We start from the raw sequence: 24,170 nt of genomic DNA, 5'->3' as shown, positions 1-24,170 counted from the left end.
CTGGTTGACTTGGAAACATACAAGACGAACTGGCACAGAGAGACAGGAAACACAGGGATAAATACACTGGGGAAAACAAGCAACACCTGGAGGGGGTGGAGACAATAACAAGGACAGGTGAAACAGATCAGGGTGTGACAGTCTTGTCTTATCATCAGGTGAATGATAATTGCAAGAAGTAATCAACATTTGAAAATGAATAGATTTGGTGATCGTTTTTCATTATTTTGACCTCCCCACATTAGAATTGGAAGAGGAAGTGTGAACTCCAACATACCAGTAGCCTATTAGATAGAAAGGTAATTCCAAACACATTTTCTAACAAAGGTCAGCCATGTGTTGGCAAAAATGTATGTCCAAGTCAAGAAAGCTTACCAGCAGCCAGTGGCACTTGCCTATTGTGGCACTTGCCTGCGGGTGCTTTTTCAAAGCCTATGTCAGATACTCCAGGGAGTGTAATTGGCTGCAATTAATGTAGGCCTAATTTGCTCAATATTAGGAGTTGAAAAATAAAATCATTAGAAATAATATATTTTCCTATTTTCTACTGGAGGTAGGTAATTAAAAATGTGTTTATTCTGTTGTTGCTAGCGATATTCATAAAACATTGAATATTTTTTTCCCCGTGGACCCCCTTGCAGTACCTCCACGTACCCCTAGAGGCTGTGAACCCCCGGATGATTACCCCTGGTCTACTGTGTTGTTCACTACACACAACTCCCAACACAAGAAGCTGTAGGCTAAGCAAAACCCTATCATCTGAAGGACCATGTGACAAACCGTATAAAGTCCTTATCTGAGCGTTCTGTATCAGTATGCTGTATGTTGTTTTGGGTTATTTTTTAACTTATTTTGTCCATAATGTTGCTGCTACCGTCTCTTATGACCTAAAATAACTYCTGGACATCAGAACTGGGATTACTCACGATGAACTGGAAGAAGCTTTTTCATTTAACGAGTCCGACGAGAAAGATATACTGCTCTCCTGGGAACAGGCCCAGATCCCCGTCATTTGCGTGAAGAAAAGTTGGAGGAAAAGAGGACGCAGATCAGGTTGCCTTTTGAGAATCCGTAGGCGAGCGAGTAACCCTCCACTGCCAGCAATTCTACTTGCTAACATGCAATCATTGGAAAATATAATTKATGATCTACGATTGCAATTATCCTACCAAAGGGACATTTAAAAACTAATATCTTCAGTTTCACCGAGTCGTGGCTGAACGATGACATGGATAATATAGAGCAGGAGGGATTTTCAATGCACCGGCAGAACAGAGAAGCTATGTCTGGTAAGACAAGGGGCAGGGGTGTGTGTCTATTTGTCAAAAACAGCTGGTGTGCGATGTCTAATATTAAAGAAGTCTGGAGGTATTGCTCACCTGAGGTACAGTACCTTATGATAAGCTGTAGACCACACTATCTACCAAGACAGTTCTCATCTATATTATTCGTAGCCGTCTATTTACCACCACAGACCGATGCTGGCACTAAGACCGCACTCAACCATCTCTGTAAGGCCATAAGCAAACAAGAAAATGCTCACCCAGAAGTGGCGCTCCTAGTGGCCGGGGACTTTAATTAATGCAGGCAAACTTAAATCAGTTTTACCACATTTTGTCACAAGTGCAACCAGAGGGAAAAAAACTCTAGAMCACCTTTACTCCACACACAGAGATGCATACAAAGCTCTCCCCCACTCTCCATTTGGCAAATCTGAGCGTAATTATATCCTCCTGATTCCTGCTTACAAGCAAAAACTTAAGCAGGAAGTACCAGTGACTCGCTCAATACGGAAGTKGTCAGATGACGCGGATGCTACGCTACAGGACTGTTTTGCTAGCACAGACTGGAATATGTTCCGGGATTCATCCAATGGCATTGAGGTGTATATCACCTCAGTCATCGGCTTCATCAATAAGTGCACCGACRACGTCGTCCCCACAGTGACCGTACATACTAGAGGTCGACCGATTATGATTTTTCAACGCTGATATCGATACTGATTATTGGAGGACCAAAAAAAGCCGATACCGATTAATCGGCCGATTTTTATATATATATTGGTAATAATGACAATTACAACAATACTGAATGAACAGTTTTATTTTAACTTAATATAATACATCAATAAAATCAATATAGTCTCAAATAAATAATGAAACATGTTCAATTTGGTTTAAATAATGCAAAAACAAAGTGTTGGAGAAGAAAGTAAAAGTGCAATATTTGCCATGTAAAAAAGCTAAGGTTTAAGTTCCTTGCTCAGAACATGAGAACGTATGAAAGATGGTGGTTCCTTTTAACATGAGTCTTCAATTTTCCCAGGTAAGAAGTTTTAGGTTGTAGTTATTATAGGAATTATAGGACTATTTCTCTGTATACCATTTGTATTTCATATACCTTTGACTATTGGATGTTCTTATAGGCACTATAGTATTGGCAGCCTAATTTCGGGAGTTGATAGGCTTGAAGTCATAAACAGCGCAATGCTTGAAGCACAGCAAAGAGCTGCTGGCAAATGCAGGAAAGTGCTGTTTGAATGAATGCTTGCTGCTGCTGCCTACCACTGCTCAGTCAGACTGCTCTATCAAATATCAAATCATAGACTTAATTATAATATAATAACACACAGAAATACAAGCCTTRGGTCATTAATATGGTCAAATCCGGAAACTGTCATTTCGAAAACCAAACGTTTATTCTTTCAGTGAAATACGGAACCGTTCCGTATTTTATCTAACAGGTGGCATCCCTAAGTCTAAATATTGCTGTTACATAGCACAACCTTCAATGTTATTCAATTAAATTACGGTCTTTGTTAGGAAGAAATGGTCTTCACACAGTTCGCAACGAGCCAGGCAGCCCAAACTGCTGCATATACCCTGACTCTGCTTGCACAGAATGCAAGAGAAGTGACACAATTTCCCTAGTTAAAAGAAATTMATGTTAGCAGGCAATATTAACTAAATATGCAGGTTTAAAAATATACACTTGTGTATTGATTTTAAGAAAGGCATTGATGTTTATGGTTAGGTACACATTGGTGCAACGACAGTGCTTTTTTTGCGAATGCGCTTGTTAAATCATCACCCGTTTGGCGAAGTAGGCTGTGATTCAATGATAAATTAACAGGCACCGTATCGATTATATGCAACGCAGGACAAGCTAGATAAACTAGTAATATCATCAACCATGTGATAAGTTTAATGCTAGCTAGCAACTTACCTTGGCTCCTTGCTGCACTCGCATAACAGATAGTCAGCCTGCCACACAGTCTCCTCGTGGAGTGCAATGTAATCGGCCATAATTGGTGTCCAAAAATGCCGATTACCGATTGTTATGAAAACTAGAAATCGGCCCTAATTAATCGTCCATTCCGATTAATCGGTCAACCTCTAGCACATACATATCCAAACCAGAAGCCATGGATTACAGGCAACATCCGCATCGAGCTAATGGCTAGAGGTGCCGCTTTCAAGGAGCAGGACAATAATCCAGACACCTATAAGAAATCCTGCTATGCCCTCAGACGAACCATCAAACAAGTAAAGAGTCAATACAGGATTAAGATTTAATCATACTACACCGGCTCTGACACTCATCGGATGTGGCAGGGCTTGAAAACTATTACGTACTACAAAGGGAAACCCAGACGCGAGCTGCCCAGTGACGCGAGCCTACCAGACAAGCTAAATRYCTTTTATGCTCACTTCGAGGCAAGCAACACTGAAGCATGCACGAGAGCCCCAGCTGTTCTGGATGACTGTGTGATAACGCTCTCGGTAGCCGATGTGAGCAAGATCTTTAAACAGCTCAACATTCACAAAGCCGCGGGGCCAGATGGATTACCAGGACGTGTACTCAAGCATGCGTGGACCAACTGGCAAGTGTCTTCACTGACATGTTCAACCTCTCCCTGACTGAGTCTGTAATACCTACATCTTTCAAGCAGACCACCATAGTCCTTGTGCCCAAGGAAGCGAAGGGCAGTATGTGAGAATGCTGTTCAATGACTACAGCTCAGCGTTCAACACCATAGTGCCCACAAAGCTCATCACTAAGCTAAGGGCCCTGGGACTAAACACCTCCCTCTGCAACTAGATCCTGGACTTCCGACAACAAGGAGACAGCCTATAGGGAGGAGGTCAGAGAACTGGCAATATGGTGCCAGGACAACAACCTCTCCCTCAATGTGAGCAAGACAAAGGAGCTGATTGTGGACTACAGGAAAAGGCAGGCCGAAATGGCCCCCATTAACATCAACGGGGCTGCAGTGGAGCGGGTCGAGAGTTTCAAGTTCCTTGGTGTCCACATCACCAACAATCTATCATGGTCCAAACACACCAAGACAGTTGTGAAGAGGGCACGGCAAAACCTTTTCCCCCTCAGGAGACTGAAAAGATTTGGCATGGGTCCCCAGATCCTCAAAAAGTTCTACAGCTGCACCATCGAGAGCATCCTGACCGGTGGCATCACCACCTGGTATGGCAACTGCTCAGCATCTGACCGTAAGGCACTACAGAGGGTAGTGCGTATGGCCCAGTACATCACGGGGGCCAAGCTTCATGCAATCCAGGACCTACATAATAGGCAGTGTCAGAGGAAAGCCCATAAAATTGTCAGAGACTCCAGTCACCCAAGTCATAGACTGTTTTCTCTGCTACCGCACGGCAAGCGGTACCGGAGCGCCAAGTCTAGGACGAAAAGGCTTCTTAACAGCTTTTACCCCCAAGCCATAAGACTGCTGAACAATTAATCAAATGGCCCGCCCCATTTGTTTTGTACACTGCTGCTACTCGCTGTTTATTATCTATGCATAGTCACTTCACCCTTACCTACATGTACAAATTACCTCTAACCTGTACCCCCGCACACTGACTTGGTACCGGAAACCCCTGTATATAGCCTCGTTATTGTTATGTTATTGTGTTACTTTTTATAATTTTTTACTTTAGTTTATTTGGTAAATATTTTCTTAACTCTTCTTGAACTGCACTGTTGGTTAAGGGCTTGTAAGTAAGCATTTCACGGTAAAATCTACGCTTGTTGTATTCTGTGCATGTGACAAAAAAGATTTGATTTGCCTGTATCGCAAGAATTGAGGTTTGTTTTATTTTGAGTTTTTATGAGCTTTTATGTCCACTTGTTCTCATGTTGTCTTTTAGGTCTCGTCTCGCTGCATTTGCTGTGACTGTGCACCTACCCATTTACACACACAAACCAAGCTCCTCCTCCTGCCACTCAGAACAACAAAGATGAAAGTTCACTTCTTACTCTCTGACAACAAACGGTTTCAACTCGCTATTTGCATTTGAGGTTTGGTCCAACAGAATCGGCATATAGACACCGAAACACATTGATACATTATTTTACTGTAGTAGAGGAGAAGCTTTCTAATTCAGGGATTATTCTKCCATTGAAATCCTTGGACGGGCCACCTAAGAGTTTTTTCAGGTCACCTAAGTCCAAACCGTGTAAAAAAAAAAATATATATATATATATATGGGGTGCTTTCAATGTTGACTTAAATGATTGAAACCTGCTATAAATTATGTAGAAAAGATAATGCAGATTTAGTTTTAAATAATATCATCTTTGAGAACTAACAATCACCAAAAGTCAGGGAGAATTGAAAATTCCAAAAACAATACATTTAGTAGTATAGATTTTGATATTATATTTGAGCAAAAKAACACAGCATTAGCTATGGCAAAATGTATAGAATTTCAGGAAATTTGTTTTAAAACTGAAAAATGTTCTCTTAGCTCCATGGCAAAATATGTAGAATTGCAGGAAATGTGCTTTAAAACTGCAAACATTTCTCGGCTCCATGGAGCTCCAATTTGTAGAATTGTAGAAAATTGTCTTAAAAATTCCAAAATTGCTCTACACCACCAAGGTGGGGGCGTCCATCACCTAAGACCTCTTTTGATACAGATAAAAACTCTAACTATACCCTTTTTATGTCTCAATTCCTCAGATTGTGCGAAGACCAGAGCCTACTAAAATGGTCATTGCAATTCCTGGATCCTTGGCACGTCCCTACCCAAAACCCCAACCTTATCTTAACCATAACACTTACCTAACCCTAACCTTAACCATTTTAAATGTCAACTTCAATGGGRTAGTGACATCCCAAGGATCCCGGATTGCACGGACCCTACTAAAACAGGAGTATCAATGAACATTGATTCTGGCGCATGGCATTGCGATACCACGTACCGCTATACTAGCTGTCTAGTCTGTGTTTTATAAATGTGCAATAAGCATAAAACACAATTGTATAAGGAATTGTCAACTCATTCTCATTCTGAGAAATAAAGTAGGCCACTTGATTTCAACATCTGAACAAAGTGGATAGGCTAGCACGCTGTTCAAACAATTGGAAACGGAGAGAAGGGTGTGTTCATAACAATTCAACTGTTCTGCCTTAACTAGCAAATAGATCCAAGTTGGCTAAACTTGAAATACACCACATGACCAAAAGTATGTGGGCACCCCTGCTCGCCTGCTCGTCGAACATCTCATTCCAAAATCATGGGTAAATCATGGGTATTAATATGGAGTTGGTCCCTTCTTTGCTGCTATAACAGCCTCCACTCTTATGGGAAGACTTTCCACTAGATGTTGGAACATTGCTGCAGGGACTTGCTTCCATTCAGCCACAAGAGCATTAGTGAGGTCGGGCACTGATGTTGGGCGATTAGGCCTGGCTCGCAGTCGGCCTTCCAATTCATCCCAAAGGTGTTTGATGGGGTTGAGGTCTGGGCTCTGTGCTGTAGCATTAAGAGTTACCTTCACTGGAACTAAGGGGCCTAGCCCGAACCATGAAAACAGCCCAGACCATTATTCCTCCTCCACCAAACTTTACAGTTGGCACTATGCATTGGGGCAGGTAGCGTTCTCTTGGCATCCACCAAATCCAGTTTCGTCCGTCGGACTGCCAGATGGTGAAGCGTAATTCATTACTCCAGAGAACGTGCTCCACTGCTGAGTCCAATGGCGGCGAGCTTTACACCACTCCAGCTGATACTTGGCATTAAGCATGGTGATCTTAGGCCTGTGTGCGGCTGCTCGGCCATAGAAACCCATTTCATGAAGCTCCCGACGAACAGTTCTTGTGCTGATGTTGCTTCCAGAGGCAGTTTGGAACTCAGTAGTGAGTGTTGCAACCGAGGACACATGATTTTTACGCGCTACGCTCTTCAGCATTCGGCAGTCCCGTTCTGTGAGCTTGTGTGGCCTACCACTTCGTGGCTGAGCCGTTGTTGCTCCGAGACGTTTCCACTTCACAACATAAGAACCGGGGCAGCTCTAGCAGGGCAGAAATTTGACGAATTGACTTGTTGGAAAGATGGCATCCTATGAAGGTGCCGCGTTGAAAGTCTTCAGTAAGGCCATTCGACTGCCAATGTTTGTCTATTGAGATTGCATGGCTGTGCTCTCGATTTTATAAACCTGTCAGCAACGGGTGTGGCTGAAATATCAGAACACTAATTTGAAGGGGTGTCCACATACYTTTGTACATAGTGTATAAAGATTAGCTGGCTACTCACTAGCACATGGGCTTGTGCTTCAAATCAAATTGTATTGGTCACATACACGTGTTTAGCAGATGGTATTGTTTCTAGCTCTGACAGTTCAGTAATATCTAACAAGTAATATCTAACAATTTCACAACATATACCCAATACACACAAATCTAAGTAAAGGAATGAAATTAAGAATATATAAATATATGGACGAGCAATTTCAGAGCGGCATAGACTAAGATACAGTAGAATAGTGTAGAATACTGTATATACATATGAGATGAGTAATGCAAGATATGTAAACRTTATTAAAGTGACTAGTGTTCCAATTATTAGAGTGGGCAGTAATTTCAAGTCTATGTATGTAGGCAGCAGCCTCTGATGTGATAGTGATGGCTATTTAACAGTCTGATGACCTTGAGATAGAAGCTGTTTTTCAGTCTCTCGGTCCCAGCTTTGATTTCACCTGTACTGACCTCGCCTTCTGGATGATAGCGGGGTGAACAGGCAGTGGCTCGGGTGGTTGTTGTCCTTGATTATCTTTTTGTCCTTGCTGTGACATTGGGTGCTGTAGGTGTCCTGGAGGGCAGGTAGTTTGCCTCCGGTGATGCGTTGGGCCGCACCACCCTCTGGAGAGCCCTGCGGTTGTGGGCGGTGCAGTTGCCGTACCAGGCGGTGATACAGCCTGACAAGATGCTCTCAATTGTGCATCTGTAAAAGTTTGTGAGGGTTTTAGGTGCTAAGCCAAATTTGAGAGATTGTTTTAGGTTTTAGGTGTTTTAGGTGCCAAGCCAAGCCAAATTTGAAAGATTGTTTATGAGACTTGTGCTCATTTTCTAAAATGCCTGCTACAAGAAGTTAGTCATTATTAGGGAAAGTGCATTATGCGTGGTTCTGGTTAAATTTGTAACAAAAAGGGCATTTTCATAGACTAACTTAAAATCCAGATCAGTGATWAAAAAAAAAACAGGTTAAACTATTTTGATGAAATAATTAAAATATCAGTGGGTCTTATGATTGTGGAAGGCTATATTTTGCTTAGGAATAATTTCACAAGCTCTAAATTCATTACATTATTGCTGATTGTTTTACATGCAGTGTATTTTACCTTTTAATTGTACAATAAAACTTATTTAGAGAAAACATTATATTTCGTAAATCGACCATAAATTTGAAAACTCTAAATAGGATTTTTTGGCCATATCGCCCAGCCCTAGATGACATCCCTGAGAGGTATTGAAAGCAGCAGCAGGAATATTAATGGAACATGCATTCCATGCCTATTGAATGGCTGTCAACATAGCTCAGAGTGTGAAACTGAATCTAGTCCTAATTCCCTCCTGACACATTTGGGGGGAAATGAGACTTGAAGACTTCATGTTTCAGGTGGTTAAACAAGGCTGACACCAGAATGGTGAGCAATACAAATGTTTATTCTGCTTCTGGGTACGGGACAAAAGCTTATAGGCTTATAATATGTCAAAAAGACAATACACGCACTGTCCTCAGAATCACTTTTAATCGCCTTAACCTGTATCCCAAACAGTACTGAGGAGCAAATATGAATTGTATATTTTGTGCTCAGGCCACTCCCCAGCATTTYGGGCTGTTTTGTTTATTGCGTGGTGTTTAACATTCAGTGTGTGGGTGGGGTGGCCAGCATAGCACAGCACATGCTGTTATACTGGGATTAGTCTAATTTATCCGCTCCATGTCTGCTGCCGCGCTAACAAAGATTTATGAACCGAGCTGCCACCAGATACAGTACATCACAAAAATGGCCACTGTTTCGTGAGCTTGTACTTTTATTGGCCGGTAGATCATGTATTGTGTTTCCTGTTTTAGATGTGGAGGGTTTAGGCTACTCCAATGGAAAATATAAAATCTTCTCTTGTTATTCTGTGATATCTCCTCCAAATAGCCTAACGTTAAAGGCAGCTATTTATTCTCCTCTCACAATGTAACCTGAGACAATGTGTGATATGACATATTAATATTATATTATGTAAATTGATCACTGAACATCTRCCTCATATTAAGGGTGACTTTGGCATTAGGTGGGTGAAACATGAATAATGCATCGTTGTGAAATTACATTCTCTAAAGCTGGTGTAAATCCTATTCTGTTAATAGAGCTGGAATTATTTCTAAACAGTGGTATAACTTTTTAAAGTTGTTTCTACCCCTGTAAATCCAGCACTGCCCTCTTGTATTAAGAAGGCCTCCACCATTGCCATTCTTCTAGAACAGCTGTGCATTGAGGGCTAGCCAAGGCCAACAGAGAGGTGGACCAGGGGTCGACAGAGTCCACGTGTGAAAGGGAATGGAACTCCACCAATGCTTAACATTTCACAGTAGGAACAAGGCTGTCACACCAACCCACCAGGTGAAAGTAACAGAACCAAAGACGGACTGAGAGAACTACTCTACACCTCATGAAGAGATCAGAGCTACAGTATATGAGATCTCTACACGCCTTTCTTCTGATAAGGGGGGGCTACTACATCACGCCCTCACCCCTATTCACCCCGTTCCTTCAGCAGTCAGCACCTGCTCCACCTTCCTTTCAGAAGTAAAGCGAATTGAGGCTCCTGTTCATCACYCAGGGTCATTATTTCTGATTTCCTGTATTCCTCCCTCATTCACGGCAGTCTTGTTAGTGTTTAAACAGCAGCTGAGCCTGCCGTGCCCCATAGAACCATGTGCTCCCTTTTAGTGTGTTGAGGACCAGGAAATACATGAGCAGAAGAGCTAAATGCCATGAAAGGCCATGCATTGTACAGATGAAAACACTAGAGTATTAAGCCTAATGGCTTCAGACCCAGAATTCCCCCAGACATCGACAGTACCTCCTCTGTTCCCTATACTCACTCAATTTACATAAATCTATAGGCTAGTATGGTATGCTTACCATTTGCATGCGTCTCCCAAAGACCTTTCTGTGCTGCTAACGTCATTATCATTGGTTATTTATACTCCCTACTAGCCTAAGCACTGATTATTGATTCAACATTTCCTCTTAACCTGAATAATGTATATTCACGTCAATATTATTTGCGTCAATTAAAGCATTTCTTGGAAAGGAATACGGCACACACTTGTAAATGGATCTTGGATAACGTTGTGCCTAGTCCACTCTCCACTCTGTGTGTAAAATAGTTTATGGTAAGATGTTCGTTTTAGGCACTCAGAGGATCAATATGCCTTCTTCAGAAAAGCTGAAAATTATACCAGACCTTTCATTACATTAAACCACAATGAGAATGGACGTATCCTAAGTTCAAGTGTAAATAATGAGTTAAACATCTGGCTGATTAGTGAGGAGTTGGAACCATATTTAGACCTCACAAGCCARCATTGTTGTGTTTTTATTCTACCTACTTCCTGTTGGGCATGGCTATGTAGCCTACCAGACAAAGCCATGATATCAGAGAATCTAAAGAGCACATTAGCGGATAGCCATTGTAGGCCTTCTCTCTTAGAAAAAAAGGTTCCAAATGTGTTCTGCGGCTGTCCCCATAGGAGAACCCTTTTTGGTTCCAGGTAGAACTCTTTTCGGTTCCATGTAGAACCCTATGTGGAAAGGATTCTACATGGAACCAAAAGGGGTTCTTTCAAGGGTTCTCCTGTGGGGACAGCCGCAGAACCCTTTGGGGTTTTTAAGAGTGTAGATGCCTTCATGCATGCGAGTATGAGCAGTTGGTGATTGTTGGTTCAGGTGCTACACTCACACGGTTTTCACATTCCAGGCTCATCCAGCATCCTGTTCATGACATCAAAGCCCTCACCACTACCACCTGGAGAGAGAGCTGGAGCTGAGCAGGGCTATAGCAGCCAGAGAATAGCTGATAGGAACCTGCTCTGCAGCTCAAGATCAGATTCAGTGAAGCAGCAAGAGCCTCTCGTGCTCTTTTACATTACGGTGTATGGCAGTTGGTGGTGTAGGTTGCTGTTGATGTTTGCTGAAGTGGCACACAGTGCGCTGTGGGCCTTTGCCTCCCCTGATGTGGGTTAGGCTGTGGGCTGTGTAGTATTGGGTTAGTGTGAGAGCTGGGTGGGTGAGCGTGTGGCCTAGCTGCAGGAGCTCACTGCAGATGATATGATGTGGGAGAGCAGGAAAACAGGAGGAGGGAAAGGGGAGAGAGAGAGAGGTGTTGTGTGTGTGTTGTGTGTGTGTGTGTGTGTGGTGTGTGTGTTGTGTGTGTGTGTGTGTGTGTGTGTTGTGTGTGTGTGTTGTGTGTGTGTGTGTGTGGTGTGTGTGTGTGTGTGTGTGTGTGTGTGTGTGTGTGTGTTTGGAATTAGCACTCTCGCTGCAGTGGAAAGCCAGGCTTAAGAGACAACAGCTCAGCTTTGTATATTAGCATATTAATTTCTAGTTTCTCAGCAGTTTTGTTATAGCCCATCTGTAGGATTATTAGAGGAGACACAAACAGGCTACTTAATTACCCCGGGGAATATGAGGTAAGTAAACAATGAATGGTCTGAGGCTGTGTGTTTATTGACAAGGAGTAGCCATGTGAGAGAGAATGTGAAAGTGAAACACAGACCATTCTAAATAGGCCTACATGTTGGCTTTGAAATGTTGTCCCAAATGTTGTCTTTTATTAAATAGAGAGGCAAATATAAATCCGATCAGCTCCAGAAAAGTGTCCCACAAACGGATATAAACAGAATTTATGGAGCCAGTGGAGAATTTCCCATTATTGTTTATCATTGTGTCAACTTAGGCTACCTGACACATCGATGAGCTCTCAACCAAACGAATCCAAATGCTTGGAGGACAAAATGTAGCTCTCCCACCACAACCATTCTCATGAGGCATTTAACACTCACTGAACAATGATCCTTTTATCCTGCTGCAGTATTCACACCTCCTCTGGCTGCGTTCGAAACGGAACGTTACACCGACACAAAGCATTCTCCTTCATTTAAGTGCTACGCTAATGAATCAGCCCATTACTCTATAGAGCCATAGAACATTCTAACTGCTGATTGTGAATTGCACAAAGAGTACAAGTGTAGATCCCATTTCTATGTCTCACTATTTTGTTGGGATCATTTCTAGTCTTCATATAGGTTACTGTCGTTAAATGTTGTCACGTGAAATAGCCTCTGAAATAGCCTAACCTGTGATTCGAGACTTAAACCAGACACTTCGAGCTAGGCTTCCTGCAGATCTCTGTAAACCTTAGACCATTCTGATGTCTGGCGGTCTCCAATTCTGGCCAAGGAACCACTATCATCCTCTCACACCTGAGAAGGATATTACGCTCCTTTAAGCGCAGATAAGAGACCAGTGTGTGGGTTCTGCTCTCTTGTCGTCAGAAAGCAATTGTTACCACTTTGCCAGCTTCCTGGCCTGGCATCAGCTCCAGGATGTCTGGGGCGACCAGAACCTTATAGCAGCCAGCAGAAAGAACTGAGTACGAGGCTGGGGATCAGGATATTGTGGCTTAAATAGAGCCTTAAGTTGATAGATAACATGAGCTATCTGGGACAGGCCAGAGTACAGACTAAAGCTCTTTTTGAGTTGTGCACCTAGGAATAAAGGCTATTACTGTACCTACCTTCAAGGGGAAGGAATTGGGCTAATGGTTGTAGTTCCTCAGATCTCTTTAAGTGTACCTGCCTACTCAGTTCATACTGATTGTTCAAAAGTATCTATTGAAGATGCTGTGGGTATCATGGAGAAAGATTGAAAAAGCCTATTTGTCAAACTGATGACATTATCTCTTCTTCAGAGACTAGATGCATGGCTGTGTTTTGTGAGCGGTGAACAGGGAGCCTGTGTTGTTTGTCACAGCTGCATGTATGCTCTTCACATCTCTAAATAATTCAGACCCTCTCATTTGCCATGAATGGAAGACACGTAGATGAGGGGCCTGGGTAAGAAAGCCAATTTGAACTCATGCATCTCTAAAGGACTTGGAACCTTTGTTAATGAAGAACACAGAACTGTGTTTTAGCTCTTTTGTTGGCTGAATAAACAGTTCATCTGTGTCTCATTAATGTGGAATAGACTTCCATTGATATAATGGAAGTCTGTGTGCGTGTGTGTGTGTGTGTGTGTGTGTGTGTGTGTGTGTGTGTGTGTGTGTGTGTGTGTGTGTGTGTGTGTGTGTGTGTGTGTGTGTGTGTGTGTGNTGTGTGTGTGTGTGTGTGTGTGTGTGTGTGTGTGTGTGTGTGTGTGTGTGTGTGTGTGTGTGTGTGTCCACAGCGAAAGCTGACAAAAGCACTGTCTGCTTGCCATTCATTGAATAAGCAGCATGACTCAGTTAGCACAGGAAATGCAGAGTTTGCAGTAGACTATGCTGTGTTTTACTTTAGCTAAATGTTGTTATTCGAATGATCTCGTTTGGGAGCTACAATCGATCAGGACTGGTAGGCAAAGAGGTCAGGCCAAATTGCATTACGCAATAGCACGACTTTAACCCTGATCCAAACCCTAACTTTGATATCTGGTAACTTTCCAAAAAGGTTTGTCATTCCCTTATGTGGCAGTCCATGTGGGCGTTCCCTGGTAATAATTGATATWAATCTCAGGGGAGAGTCACAAATGAGTTCAGTAGCTCTAATCTGTTTATGAAATTAGTTCCATTGACATGAATTATTGAAGGATTTCCTCATTTGAATATGTAGGACATAGACAGCTAATCTCTCATTAATTCACTCTTTTGACTGACAGTGATATCACTGCTTTAATGGTTTGCCAGCAAAAGATTCTTTAGTGTAATTCAAGTTCAGATGACTGTCTATTTCAAGTCCCTGCTACTCAGAAGTGAGCTACTCTACTTGTGTGAAAAAAATATTTTGCAATGGGTTTGAGGTCAGGCTAAAAATCACTGCCGGGTCAAGTGAGCAGAGCGGAGTAGAGGACGCTATCAGGCTGACATCTAAATTGTTGTGAATGGACTTTGGATTCTACTGTTCCATAACAAAGAGGATGGGATGTCAGTGTGAAGAGATTCCCTACGTTGGCAAGCTCATAGCCATTTTCTGGCCATTCAGCTTTTCCCGTAAGCCTCTTTTAGCTGCTAGGTTTAAAGCCTACGGCTAGTTAGCAATAGTGCAGTGGGTCACAGCTAGCTTTCTTGTCCTCTATTCATCATCCTACACAACCATCCTTCATTATGTAAAATTAGCCTATTGAACGCGAGCCTACTACTAGGCTTACTTGATCAGTGACCACCTCTTAATGTGTAGGCTGTAGGCTACTGATTTCCTACTAAATTAAAAGTTTTGGCCTATCTATCAACTTTGTACATTATTATTCTCATAAATGACTCATAGTGTGTGTGGATTACCTCCTGATCATAGAAGCACTTATGGGCATCCATCCCCTGTGTGCTTTTGTCATAGGGAACAATGTTCTCCTCTCTGTCAATCGTACTGCCTCTATTCCATAACAATAGCATGATCAAAACGACCTCACTACCTGTCCCCACAGAAAAAGATATTGAGTGTGAAGGCGTGATTCATGTCACCATGATTGTGTTCCCCTGTTATTTCGGTGTCCTGTCCTGTGAGCTGAATGGTCTTGGTCTGAGAGGAGTGGGGTAATGCACGGTCAGGACATGGAAATTGTTGAACCTCAAGAAGAAACTTTCATGAAGGCCATGTTCCAGCAGTGGTCTTTTGTGTCATTTTGTACTGGATGTCCTTGATGCTTTCCTTGGTTGTCAATGAATTCTAGTGACCCTGTCCAGTATTAATGCTTCATTTATGAAGAATAGGCCTACATATTTATAATCGAATAAACCTGTGCATACTCATGTTAGGCTTAGGGTAGCCCTTTCCTGCAGTCAAATGACCTAGTGGCCTCATGGGGGGAATGTTATTCATATTTTTCATAATTTCATAATCAATACAGATTTTTTTAAAGCTGAAAATCTGGTATTTCTATGTCAAACGGTTTTGTTATATTTCAGTCTTCTGTGATGTATATGAAGTGTAATATTGGGATGCAGACTCCAAATGTAATACATTTCAACTCTATATCTGACATGGTACAGATGTCTTCTTTTTTTAAGCCCATAACCATGTGTGAGAGGCGTTTAYGTTTGTTTCAAAGTAGATTTGTTTAAGACTACTAAGAAACACTGTGTGACCCTGATTTAGCCCAATGCAGTAAAAAACAATCTTCATCTAATAGTTGGCTTTTTTTTGTGTTCTTACTCTAGGGTCGATGTTCAAGAGAAAACTGTAAGTACCTTCATCCACCTTCGCATTTAAAAACCCAGCTAGAGATTAACGGACGCAACAACCTCATCCAGCAGAAGACGGCAGCAGCCATGCTAGCCCAGCAGATGCACTTCATGATCCCAGGCACGAGCATGCAGCCTGTAGTAAGTTACTCATATTCAGTAGTAAGTACAGTTTATTATACACAAAACTCAGATCCTTCATTTCAGGTGTGTAGTAGTGTTTTTACTGACTGTTGTCCATTCTATTTCACAGCCTACGTTCAATATGAACCAGGGGCTTGGTACAAGCCCTGGTCTCAGCTACTCTCCATATCTTACTCCCATGACCTCTATGAGCCACGGGATGAGCCTGATGCCCACCGAGATGCTCCCCAGTACCCCAGTGATGGTCCCTGGAAGCCCCGGTGTCACAGTCCAGAGCTCCAACTCGTCCTCCTCTTCCCCCTCACAGAAGCTGCTGCGCACCGACAAACTGGAGGTATCGAGTCACCTTCACACAAACAAGAACAAGGACGTATTATTGTCTGATATATGCTGTATATATACATTCGTTATATGGAATGCCTGTTGAGTGTGTCAAACAGGGTCCATTGCCAGGTTGCTCTACCATCCTCAACCTCCCTCCCTGTGTGGTTGTGCTGTAGGTGTGTCGCGAGTTCCAGCGGGGGAACTGTGCGCGAGGCGAGACTGACTGCCGCTTCGCCCACCCCAGCGACAGCCCCATGATCGACACCAGCGACAACACAGTCACCGTCTGCATGGACTACATCAAGTCGCGCTGCTCCAGGGAGAAGTGCAAGTACTTCCACCCCCCTGCTCACTTACAGGCCAAAATCAAAGCCTCTCAACACCAGGTCAACCAATCGGCCGTGGCAGCCCAGGCAGCAGCTGCAGCCATGGTAAGATGCTTCCCCCCAGACGCGTGGACAGCAGCTTAGAACACACACTATTGGCTAGTATAGCTACTGTACTTCTTACTTAAGGGCAACTTGTCCTATTTATTTTCACTACAATGTATTCTACATTCACAGCAGTAGGCTTACTATCTTAATCCTATTCCATTACCCTGAGTTGATTGATTAACCAACATCATAGAATGTGGAGCACCGCTTTATTTTTTATGTATTAAGTAGCTTCATTAAACATTAAAGACTGTTACATCTAATATACGCTCTTAAGACTCGAAATGACAGTTGCCCAGTATGCAGTAGCCCTCAAGTTGCCTTTAAACTGTCACATAGYATAACCATTCATTTGCGTACAATGGGGTCCGAAATGATTGACACCCTTAATAAAGATGAGCAAAAATCATTCAAATACTGAGCTATATTCTATTCTAAAAATATTGGGAAATTATATTATTTTATGCTAATACAATTGCTCAGAGAAAGAGATTTTGTTTAACAAGTAATAATTTGTTTTCTCAAAAAAGGTAGGGGTCAAAATTATTGACAACCCTGTTTTCAATTTCTTTCAATACCTCACCTTGCCAGGATAACGGAACTGAGCCTTTTTCTAAAATGTTTTAGAAAACACATTGGGAGGGATCTTAGACCATTCCTTCTTACAGAATCCTTACAGATCCTTGATATCATTTGTCTGCGCTTATGGACTGCACCGCAGGTTTTCAATAGGGTTCAAGTCCGGAGACAATTAACCATTTCTTTGTGGATTTTCATATGTGCTTGGGGTTATTGGCTTGCTAGTGTGCGTGGCCAAAGAGCTCCATATTCATGTCATCTGACCAAAGCACCGGTTCCAATCCAAGTGCCAATGTCATTTAGCAAACTCCAGACGTTTACATTTGCTACATTTGTGACCACGCACACCAGTGGTGGGTTAGGCGTCGAAATGAGAATACATGAGCAGAAAATAGCCCCATACCTACTGTAAAATATGGTGGTGGATATTTGATGTTATGGGGCTATTTTGCTTCCACTGGTCCTGGGGCCCTTGTAAAGGTCATCGGCATTATAAACTTTACCGRGTAACAGGATATTTTTGCCAAAAATCTGGTTGCCTCTGCCAGGAGGCTGAAACTTGGCCGCAAGTAGATCTTACAGTGAGACAATAACCCCAAGCACACATTCAAATCCACGAAGAAGTTGTTAATTGACCACAAAATGAACATTTTGCAATGGCCATCTCAGTCTCCGAACTTGAAACAGGAGGGCAGCCCATACGCTCAGACAAAGGATATCAATGATCTGTAAGGTCGCTCTATGGAGGAATGGTCTAAGATCCCTACCATATGTTCTCCAACTCATAAAACATTTTTAGAAAGAGGCCCAGTGTCATTACCCTCGCAAGGTGAGGTTTTGAATGGTACTGAAAACAGGGGTGTCAATCATTTTTACCCCTACCTTTTTGAGAAAAAATGTATTACTTGTTAAACTAAATACATTTTTCTGAGCATTAGTATAAAACAATAGATGTCTACACTTTTTGAGCATACAGTGTAGCTCAGTATTTGAATTATTTATTTTATAGTCATTTTTGCTCATCTTTATCAAGGGTGTCAATCATTTCACACCCCACTGTCTATCTCCTTATGTGACATGTGACGCTAACCTTTACCTAGCTAGCTGTTTAACTAAAGATTCGCTTTGGCCCTCTCCTTTTGCTTCCCATGCTTTTTGAAAATCTATGTTCAAATTGCCAGCTACTGCAAAGTTAACCCTGTTTCTACAGCTACTGTCTTGTTTCATTGCCATCTATTGCCTACTGTTGGTTTTGCCTTTATCTTAAACTTCCAACAAGTCTAAGAATAAAGCCGGATCTGCTAATTACTATGGGTTAAGAAAAACGKCCATAGATTCACCAGCAACCTTCGAACAGCTGATTCAACATTTAACATTACTCTAATCAAATGTACGCAATTCCCGTAATGGCACATTTAGACTTTTATTTTTGCACTTAAAAAACAGCAAAATGCATGGCCTTTCTTAGAATGTGCTGTATCTTCCACCCTACCTCTGCTACTTTCCATTCCATCTATTTTTATCATCCGTTTTGTGGTCATTTTTTGCATGGTTTTACAGTGATAGTATTACTAGAGAGTTGGTAAATACTTTATGACTTTGATACGTCTGTAATGCTGAGGGATTTTGTAGTGTAGTGAAGGTATACTTTGAACAGGAAAATGAACGACCAATGTGGTCTTGTGACAAATGTGCCAAGAAATTGAACAAAAATGGCAAATTCGATGCCTAATATCATAATAAACAGAGCTCCACATTCTGTGTATAGGTTATCATCAATGCAGTGGTTATAACATTCTCTCTCTGCTCCCTATTTAGTATGTCATTAAAACGCACAAGATGACATGAATCACGCCTAGCTCTCGGTAGAGATACATTTGCCAAGGATAACCTCTCACAGTAGCCTAGCTAATGCCCGTTAGCGTTAGCTTCTGTCTCCATTTCATATTGACGTGTGTCATGTACAATTCTGGTCCTTTAAAGCAATTGTAGGTCAATGAATGCATTATTACAACATTTATTTAGTAGTCCACACTGTATATTCAAATTGATAATGTATGGATAATGATGAACAACTATTGATTAACTACTGTTGTGTTTTCTACATAGCAAATAACCTTAGTCCCAATGTTGTTGCACAGTATTGTTATTGTAAAGCCTATTAGATTAAACTATTAACGAGTATAGTAGACGCTTACATACTAATTCAGGAGTCAGTCGTATATTTCCTTGAATCAGTTAATTTTGTTTATTGTGCATGACTATTGTTTTGTATGTGGTGGTAAACTGCATTCCGATTATTTTGTTTTGTTTTCTCCTTCTCACCTATCCACAATGCAATGCTGTCCCCATGACGCACCTCTGCTTGCTGTTACCTGTATGTTAATACGCTTGAATCCCATTGGCCCACTGCCATCATGTGCTCGCTGCCTGCTATTAAAAGACTCAGTCGACTGCCAAAGCAATGAAGCGACCCCTCGAGGCAACTGTAGACCTGGTACTTTGACCTTTCACCTTTTGCTTTGCATGTAGCTATTAATTGTACTGTAGCAACTCACATAATTTAATTTGGCATCTTTGTTTTTACAACCTCTTAAGACTCATCTAGTATGTGTACAAAATCCTTCACCATCAGTTATCTTTCAGTAATTGAATAGGTATTTAAAATGTGTTTAAATTAACAGTATGAAGTTTTAGCCTATCACTAATTTCATCATAAATACCTTTATTTTGTCATGTAGTAGTTGTATACAGTTTTGCTATACTGTTTGGCAATGATTGTACTATTATATACATATAAAGCTCATAGCCAGTGGATGTTTATAATAGAACTACTGATAAGTGTTTTGGTTGTGTTAACGTGTTGTTTGTACTCGGCAGGCGTTCCCCCATGGCTGCCTGCAGCCCCTACCAAAGAGACAAGCACTGGAGAAGAGCAACGGGGCCAGCTCCTTCTTCAACCCCAGTATGTTGCACTACCAGCAGGCTCTGGCCAATGCACAGCTCCAGCAGACGTCTGCGTTCTATCCCGCAGGTACAGCCCAGCTCTGAGTGGGCCAACTGTCCCTATATGACTTGTCCTTTGTAATTCCCTCCCTGCTAATGTTTGGTTGGGCATTTATCATGTAGTCTAAAAAGTAGCATATTGTCAGTAAGGTGTCTTTCCTTGTTTTTTTGTGCTTTCCTCTTGGTCCAATGTAGCTAGCTAGCTGTGATGATTTAATGCAGAACCTTGTAATTTGAGCTGTTCATTTTTGAAAATGATGCACATTTAATGCCACTGTCACATATTTAATAGTTCAATGTCCTGGCAGGCAGATATATCAGTGCTTCCAGATTACATCATCCAGGTTAGTTGAAGGAGATCTGCTTTAATCAAATCTATTAAATTCAGGCCATTGGCCTACATTGCTGTGATACAGTACGTGGCTAAGTAGGACACTGGATTATTATACCATTAGCTCTTTCTCTCGACATGGCCTTCCTCTGACAGCCATAATCAAACAGTAACAGCCACTATCCACTCTTGTTAGATGCTTTGTCTCACTGCTGAGTTAACTACTGTACTGCCTGGTTGCCCTAGCACTGATGCCAATGTCAGTCGATTGGAGCTATTTTATTCAGCATGTGCCTCCCTCCTTGGTAAACAGTAATCTATCCACACTCTACACGTACACCCACGCACTACACTCCCTAAGATGCATCGTTTCTCATGGGCTTGTTTCTGTGTGTGCTCACCAAGCAACAAAAAAAACGAACTTGGTTTCCATTGAGAGGTTCATGTCTTGCTTGTATTTGGTTTAGAATGTGTAAAAGCATGCTGAAAACTCTAGCTAACCTGTTTTTCCTCCCTTATTGTCCTCTACTCACTTTCCACTGCATAATCACACAGGGTCAGTGTTTTGCATGTCTCCTGCTACCGGCATTGGTAGGTCCCTTGCTTCTTTTTTCTGATATCACCTGTAATGAATGGAGAATGTGGGTGAAATGCTCTCGCTGTTCATTTAAAAGAGTCTTGTTATTCCAATGTGCCCTTGGATAAACAGTCTCTGGGTCAGGGGGTAAGGGTGGTTTATATCTGTTAGGTACCGGCACATTTTAAATCACATGTGAGAAAGTGTATTTTATAATACGTTTCTGCATTTTTTTTCTGTTAGCCATGTCCCTGACAAAGCTCAAGCTTTCAATTTATACTCTTCACCATCACCCATTGGCCTACTTTGGATTTCATTTTGGTTTTGAATGTCCTTTGTTCTCTGCAGTGATATTCTCACCGTTGTAAATAATACAGATATTCAAAACACAAGACATCAGTTACAATCACTGCTGGTTGATATTTATAGTTCTTTGCTGCTCTGTGGATTAGGACATTTGATCAGTTTCCCAGAGATGTTATCTAAAGTGTCTTGGTCTTTCCTAAAGATCAAATACATCAAATGACGTTTCCTTTATTTGTATAAAATAAAGAACTTATTTTGAACACGGCAGTGAAAATGCCATTCTAACAATAAGATACTGTAGGGTATGTAAAACATACTTTTTGAATGTCGTATCAAATGACAGTCTTCTCTGGGAATCGGACAAATATCGGACAAATTTCCTAAACTAAATCAGCTTTCCTCTATTATTTATCCAATGCTTTCTTGCTTTGCGCTGTGATTGCATGCCATCTGCTGGTCTAACCTAATGATGGCTTGCTACTAATGTTTTACTGTATTCACCATGCAAAAAAATATATATAGACAAAAAAAAACGTTGCTATGGTTACCATAATGCTCCACCTACCTGTTCATTGCTTCCATGGTTCCCTTCCTGAAAAAGTACCCATGATGTACAGTGCTACGCCTGCTACTGTCTCTGCAGCAACTACTCCTGCCACAAGTGTCCCCTACGCAGCAACAGCACCAGCCAATCAGGTTTGCTCCTTTTAAAGCTTTCTTTCATGAATCCCTGAGCTCTAAATAAGTGCTCGTCATGGCAGCAGGAGACAGTTGTCATCCTAGCATATTTCTCTCCTGCCTGTTGCCTTTATTAGCAAATGTAACTATCATAATTGTAGATGCGGTATTAAATATAGTAATGACAGAAAGCACTTATTTAGAGATCCCCCATCTGCAAATAGTAGTTGTGTTGTGTTGCATAATTTCCTTAATTGTTTTTTGCATGTTTTGCTTTATTTAGTTTCAAGTGCCCCTAATTTAATTCAGGCGTTACTATAATTCTGTCAAGCAAAGGAAAGAAGAAAACTAAATATATTGATTTGAAGCAGCCTAAATTAGCACCTCAGACTAAAGAGATCAACTGAATGAATAAAAGACCAATGAAGCTCATACATGGCTGTTATTATCACAGGAAGGTTACACTGTATGTCTTTATGGATGTGTGTGATTTTGTGACAGCTCTGTGCCTGTGACTGCCCTCTGTTGCCCATTTTAGACTCTTCCACCTGGGGGGCAGGTCAGGTGATGTGCTTCTTTCTTTCCAGCAGGAGAGGAGGGGGCTGTGGTTTGGGTCGGGAGAACACAAAACCATACTTGCCAACCACCAGCCTCCTCCTGCAGCTTATTCTGCTTGATTTATTTGTCTTTTATTTCTCCCAGGTATTAACATGGAATACATAGTGTACTATTTCAGTTTGTTTTTGTCATTGAGATTTGCAGCATTTTAACTTTAGCAATAACTTTGGTATGTAAGACTACTGCCTCAGCTCTGAATCTTATCTGAAAGGTTCCTAACATCAACCAAATTCTCTTTGTTTTACATGTGGGATTCAAATGTATTTTTACTCCTGGGTTTTTTTGTTTCTTCAGCATTATATGATTATACTGGTCACAGTTTTGCTACTGTTCTACTTCTGCAAATAAGAACCCTTTTTCTTTAACCATTTACCGCCATGACTCTTCAACAACACTATATCAGTATTGTGTTTGTGATCCAAGAATGTACTGGCACTGTTGCTTGGACCTAAGGGCAATCGGTCATGTTCATTGTGAATGCCACCATTGAGTAACATGATGTCTTTCTCAATCTCTGCTTCTAAAACAGATCATCCTAAAGTAACCTACAAGAAAGGAACAGAGTGTCAAGACGCTCCCCTTAGAGGCCCTAAACAGCCCTTCTGTAAATACTACTTTTGCTCCACACGAGAACTACAGCAACCTGCATGCTGAGAAGAAGATTACTGAGGAAATGTAGAACATTGAGCTATGTTAAAATATACAAATTATATACCTGTATTGCTAGGACTAATCTCGTTACTGATATGTAAATGACTGATTTATTATATGTATACACACATGATTGGAGATTGTGAAGATTTAATCGTAAAGGTATTCAACGATGACTTTTATTTCCTTTTTAATGTTTTGTTAAAAGTGCACAACACTCATCTAATTCAAAATGTAATTTTTTTAGCAGAAAATGATTGTGCATCTAAGTGCTTGATTGCTTTTATTTAAAACACAGACCATTGGAAAGCACTCTTGTTTATACACCGTATACAAATTACATTTGGCTTGTGAGTGTCCTTCTTGCTCTTGTAAAGGACGAATGTGACAGAGGATAGCATGTTGTTGTTTACCTTGTGGTTATTCTCTGAGTACAGGATCACTGCTCCCCCTCCTGGTGTGCCTTGGCCTCTCTACGGAGGAATAACCAATTGAGTGAGCCTCAGCAAACCCAATGATAATTGCAGAAAATGAATTAATGTACCTTATGGCAGTGATATAATCAGCCACTAATTCCAGAAATGATAAAGGAATCTAGCTACCACGGTTTCCAAGTTTCTGTCTGCGCTGAACTGTTTGCGCTATGTCTCTTCGGTCAAGGTTTTAGTTGAGCCTTGTCTTGGCATCCATCAAATAAACACCATATACCAGATGTTGTGCCAATGACCTAGCAGAGTGATGGGTGGGCTGAAAATAAGCCACTTTAGAGGAACTGAAAGGCTGAGT

At 41.5% G+C, this 24,170-nt stretch overlaps 1 protein-coding gene across 18 annotated transcripts in view; it reads left to right on the top strand.

Moving 5' to 3' along the window:
• LOC111975753 (muscleblind-like protein 2a) overlaps positions 1 to 23,477 on the top strand; it is a 34,650-nt gene extending 11,173 nt beyond the window's left edge. Inside the window, exons 3-11 of one of the 18 annotated variants that reach the window (XM_024004335.3) lie at positions 15,713 to 15,898; positions 15,990 to 16,214; positions 16,381 to 16,635; positions 19,661 to 19,714; positions 20,098 to 20,251; positions 20,532 to 20,567; positions 21,110 to 21,145; positions 22,039 to 22,133; positions 23,263 to 23,374. In XM_024004335.3, the coding sequence (XP_023860103.1) occupies positions 15,713 to 15,898; positions 15,990 to 16,214; positions 16,381 to 16,635; positions 19,661 to 19,714; positions 20,098 to 20,251; positions 20,532 to 20,567; positions 21,110 to 21,145; positions 22,039 to 22,133; positions 23,263 to 23,277 (1,056 nt within the window). In that variant the 3' untranslated portion in view covers positions 23,278 to 23,374. Of the gene's footprint in view, positions 1 to 15,712; positions 15,899 to 15,989; positions 16,215 to 16,380; positions 16,636 to 19,660; positions 19,715 to 20,097; positions 20,252 to 20,531; positions 20,568 to 21,109; positions 21,146 to 22,038; positions 22,134 to 23,262 lie in introns of all 18 variants that reach the window. The other 17 variants (XM_024004320.3, XM_024004395.3, XM_024004361.3 and 14 more) reach the window with 17 other exon arrangements.
• Positions 23,478 to 24,170: the final 693 nt, after the last annotated feature.

This window comes from Salvelinus sp. IW2-2015, linkage group LG2 (assembly GCF_002910315.2).
Source record: "Salvelinus sp. IW2-2015 linkage group LG2, ASM291031v2, whole genome shotgun sequence".
Lineage (NCBI taxonomy): Eukaryota > Metazoa > Chordata > Actinopteri > Salmoniformes > Salmonidae > Salvelinus > Salvelinus sp. IW2-2015.
This window is presented reverse-complemented; position numbering and strand designations above follow the sequence as displayed.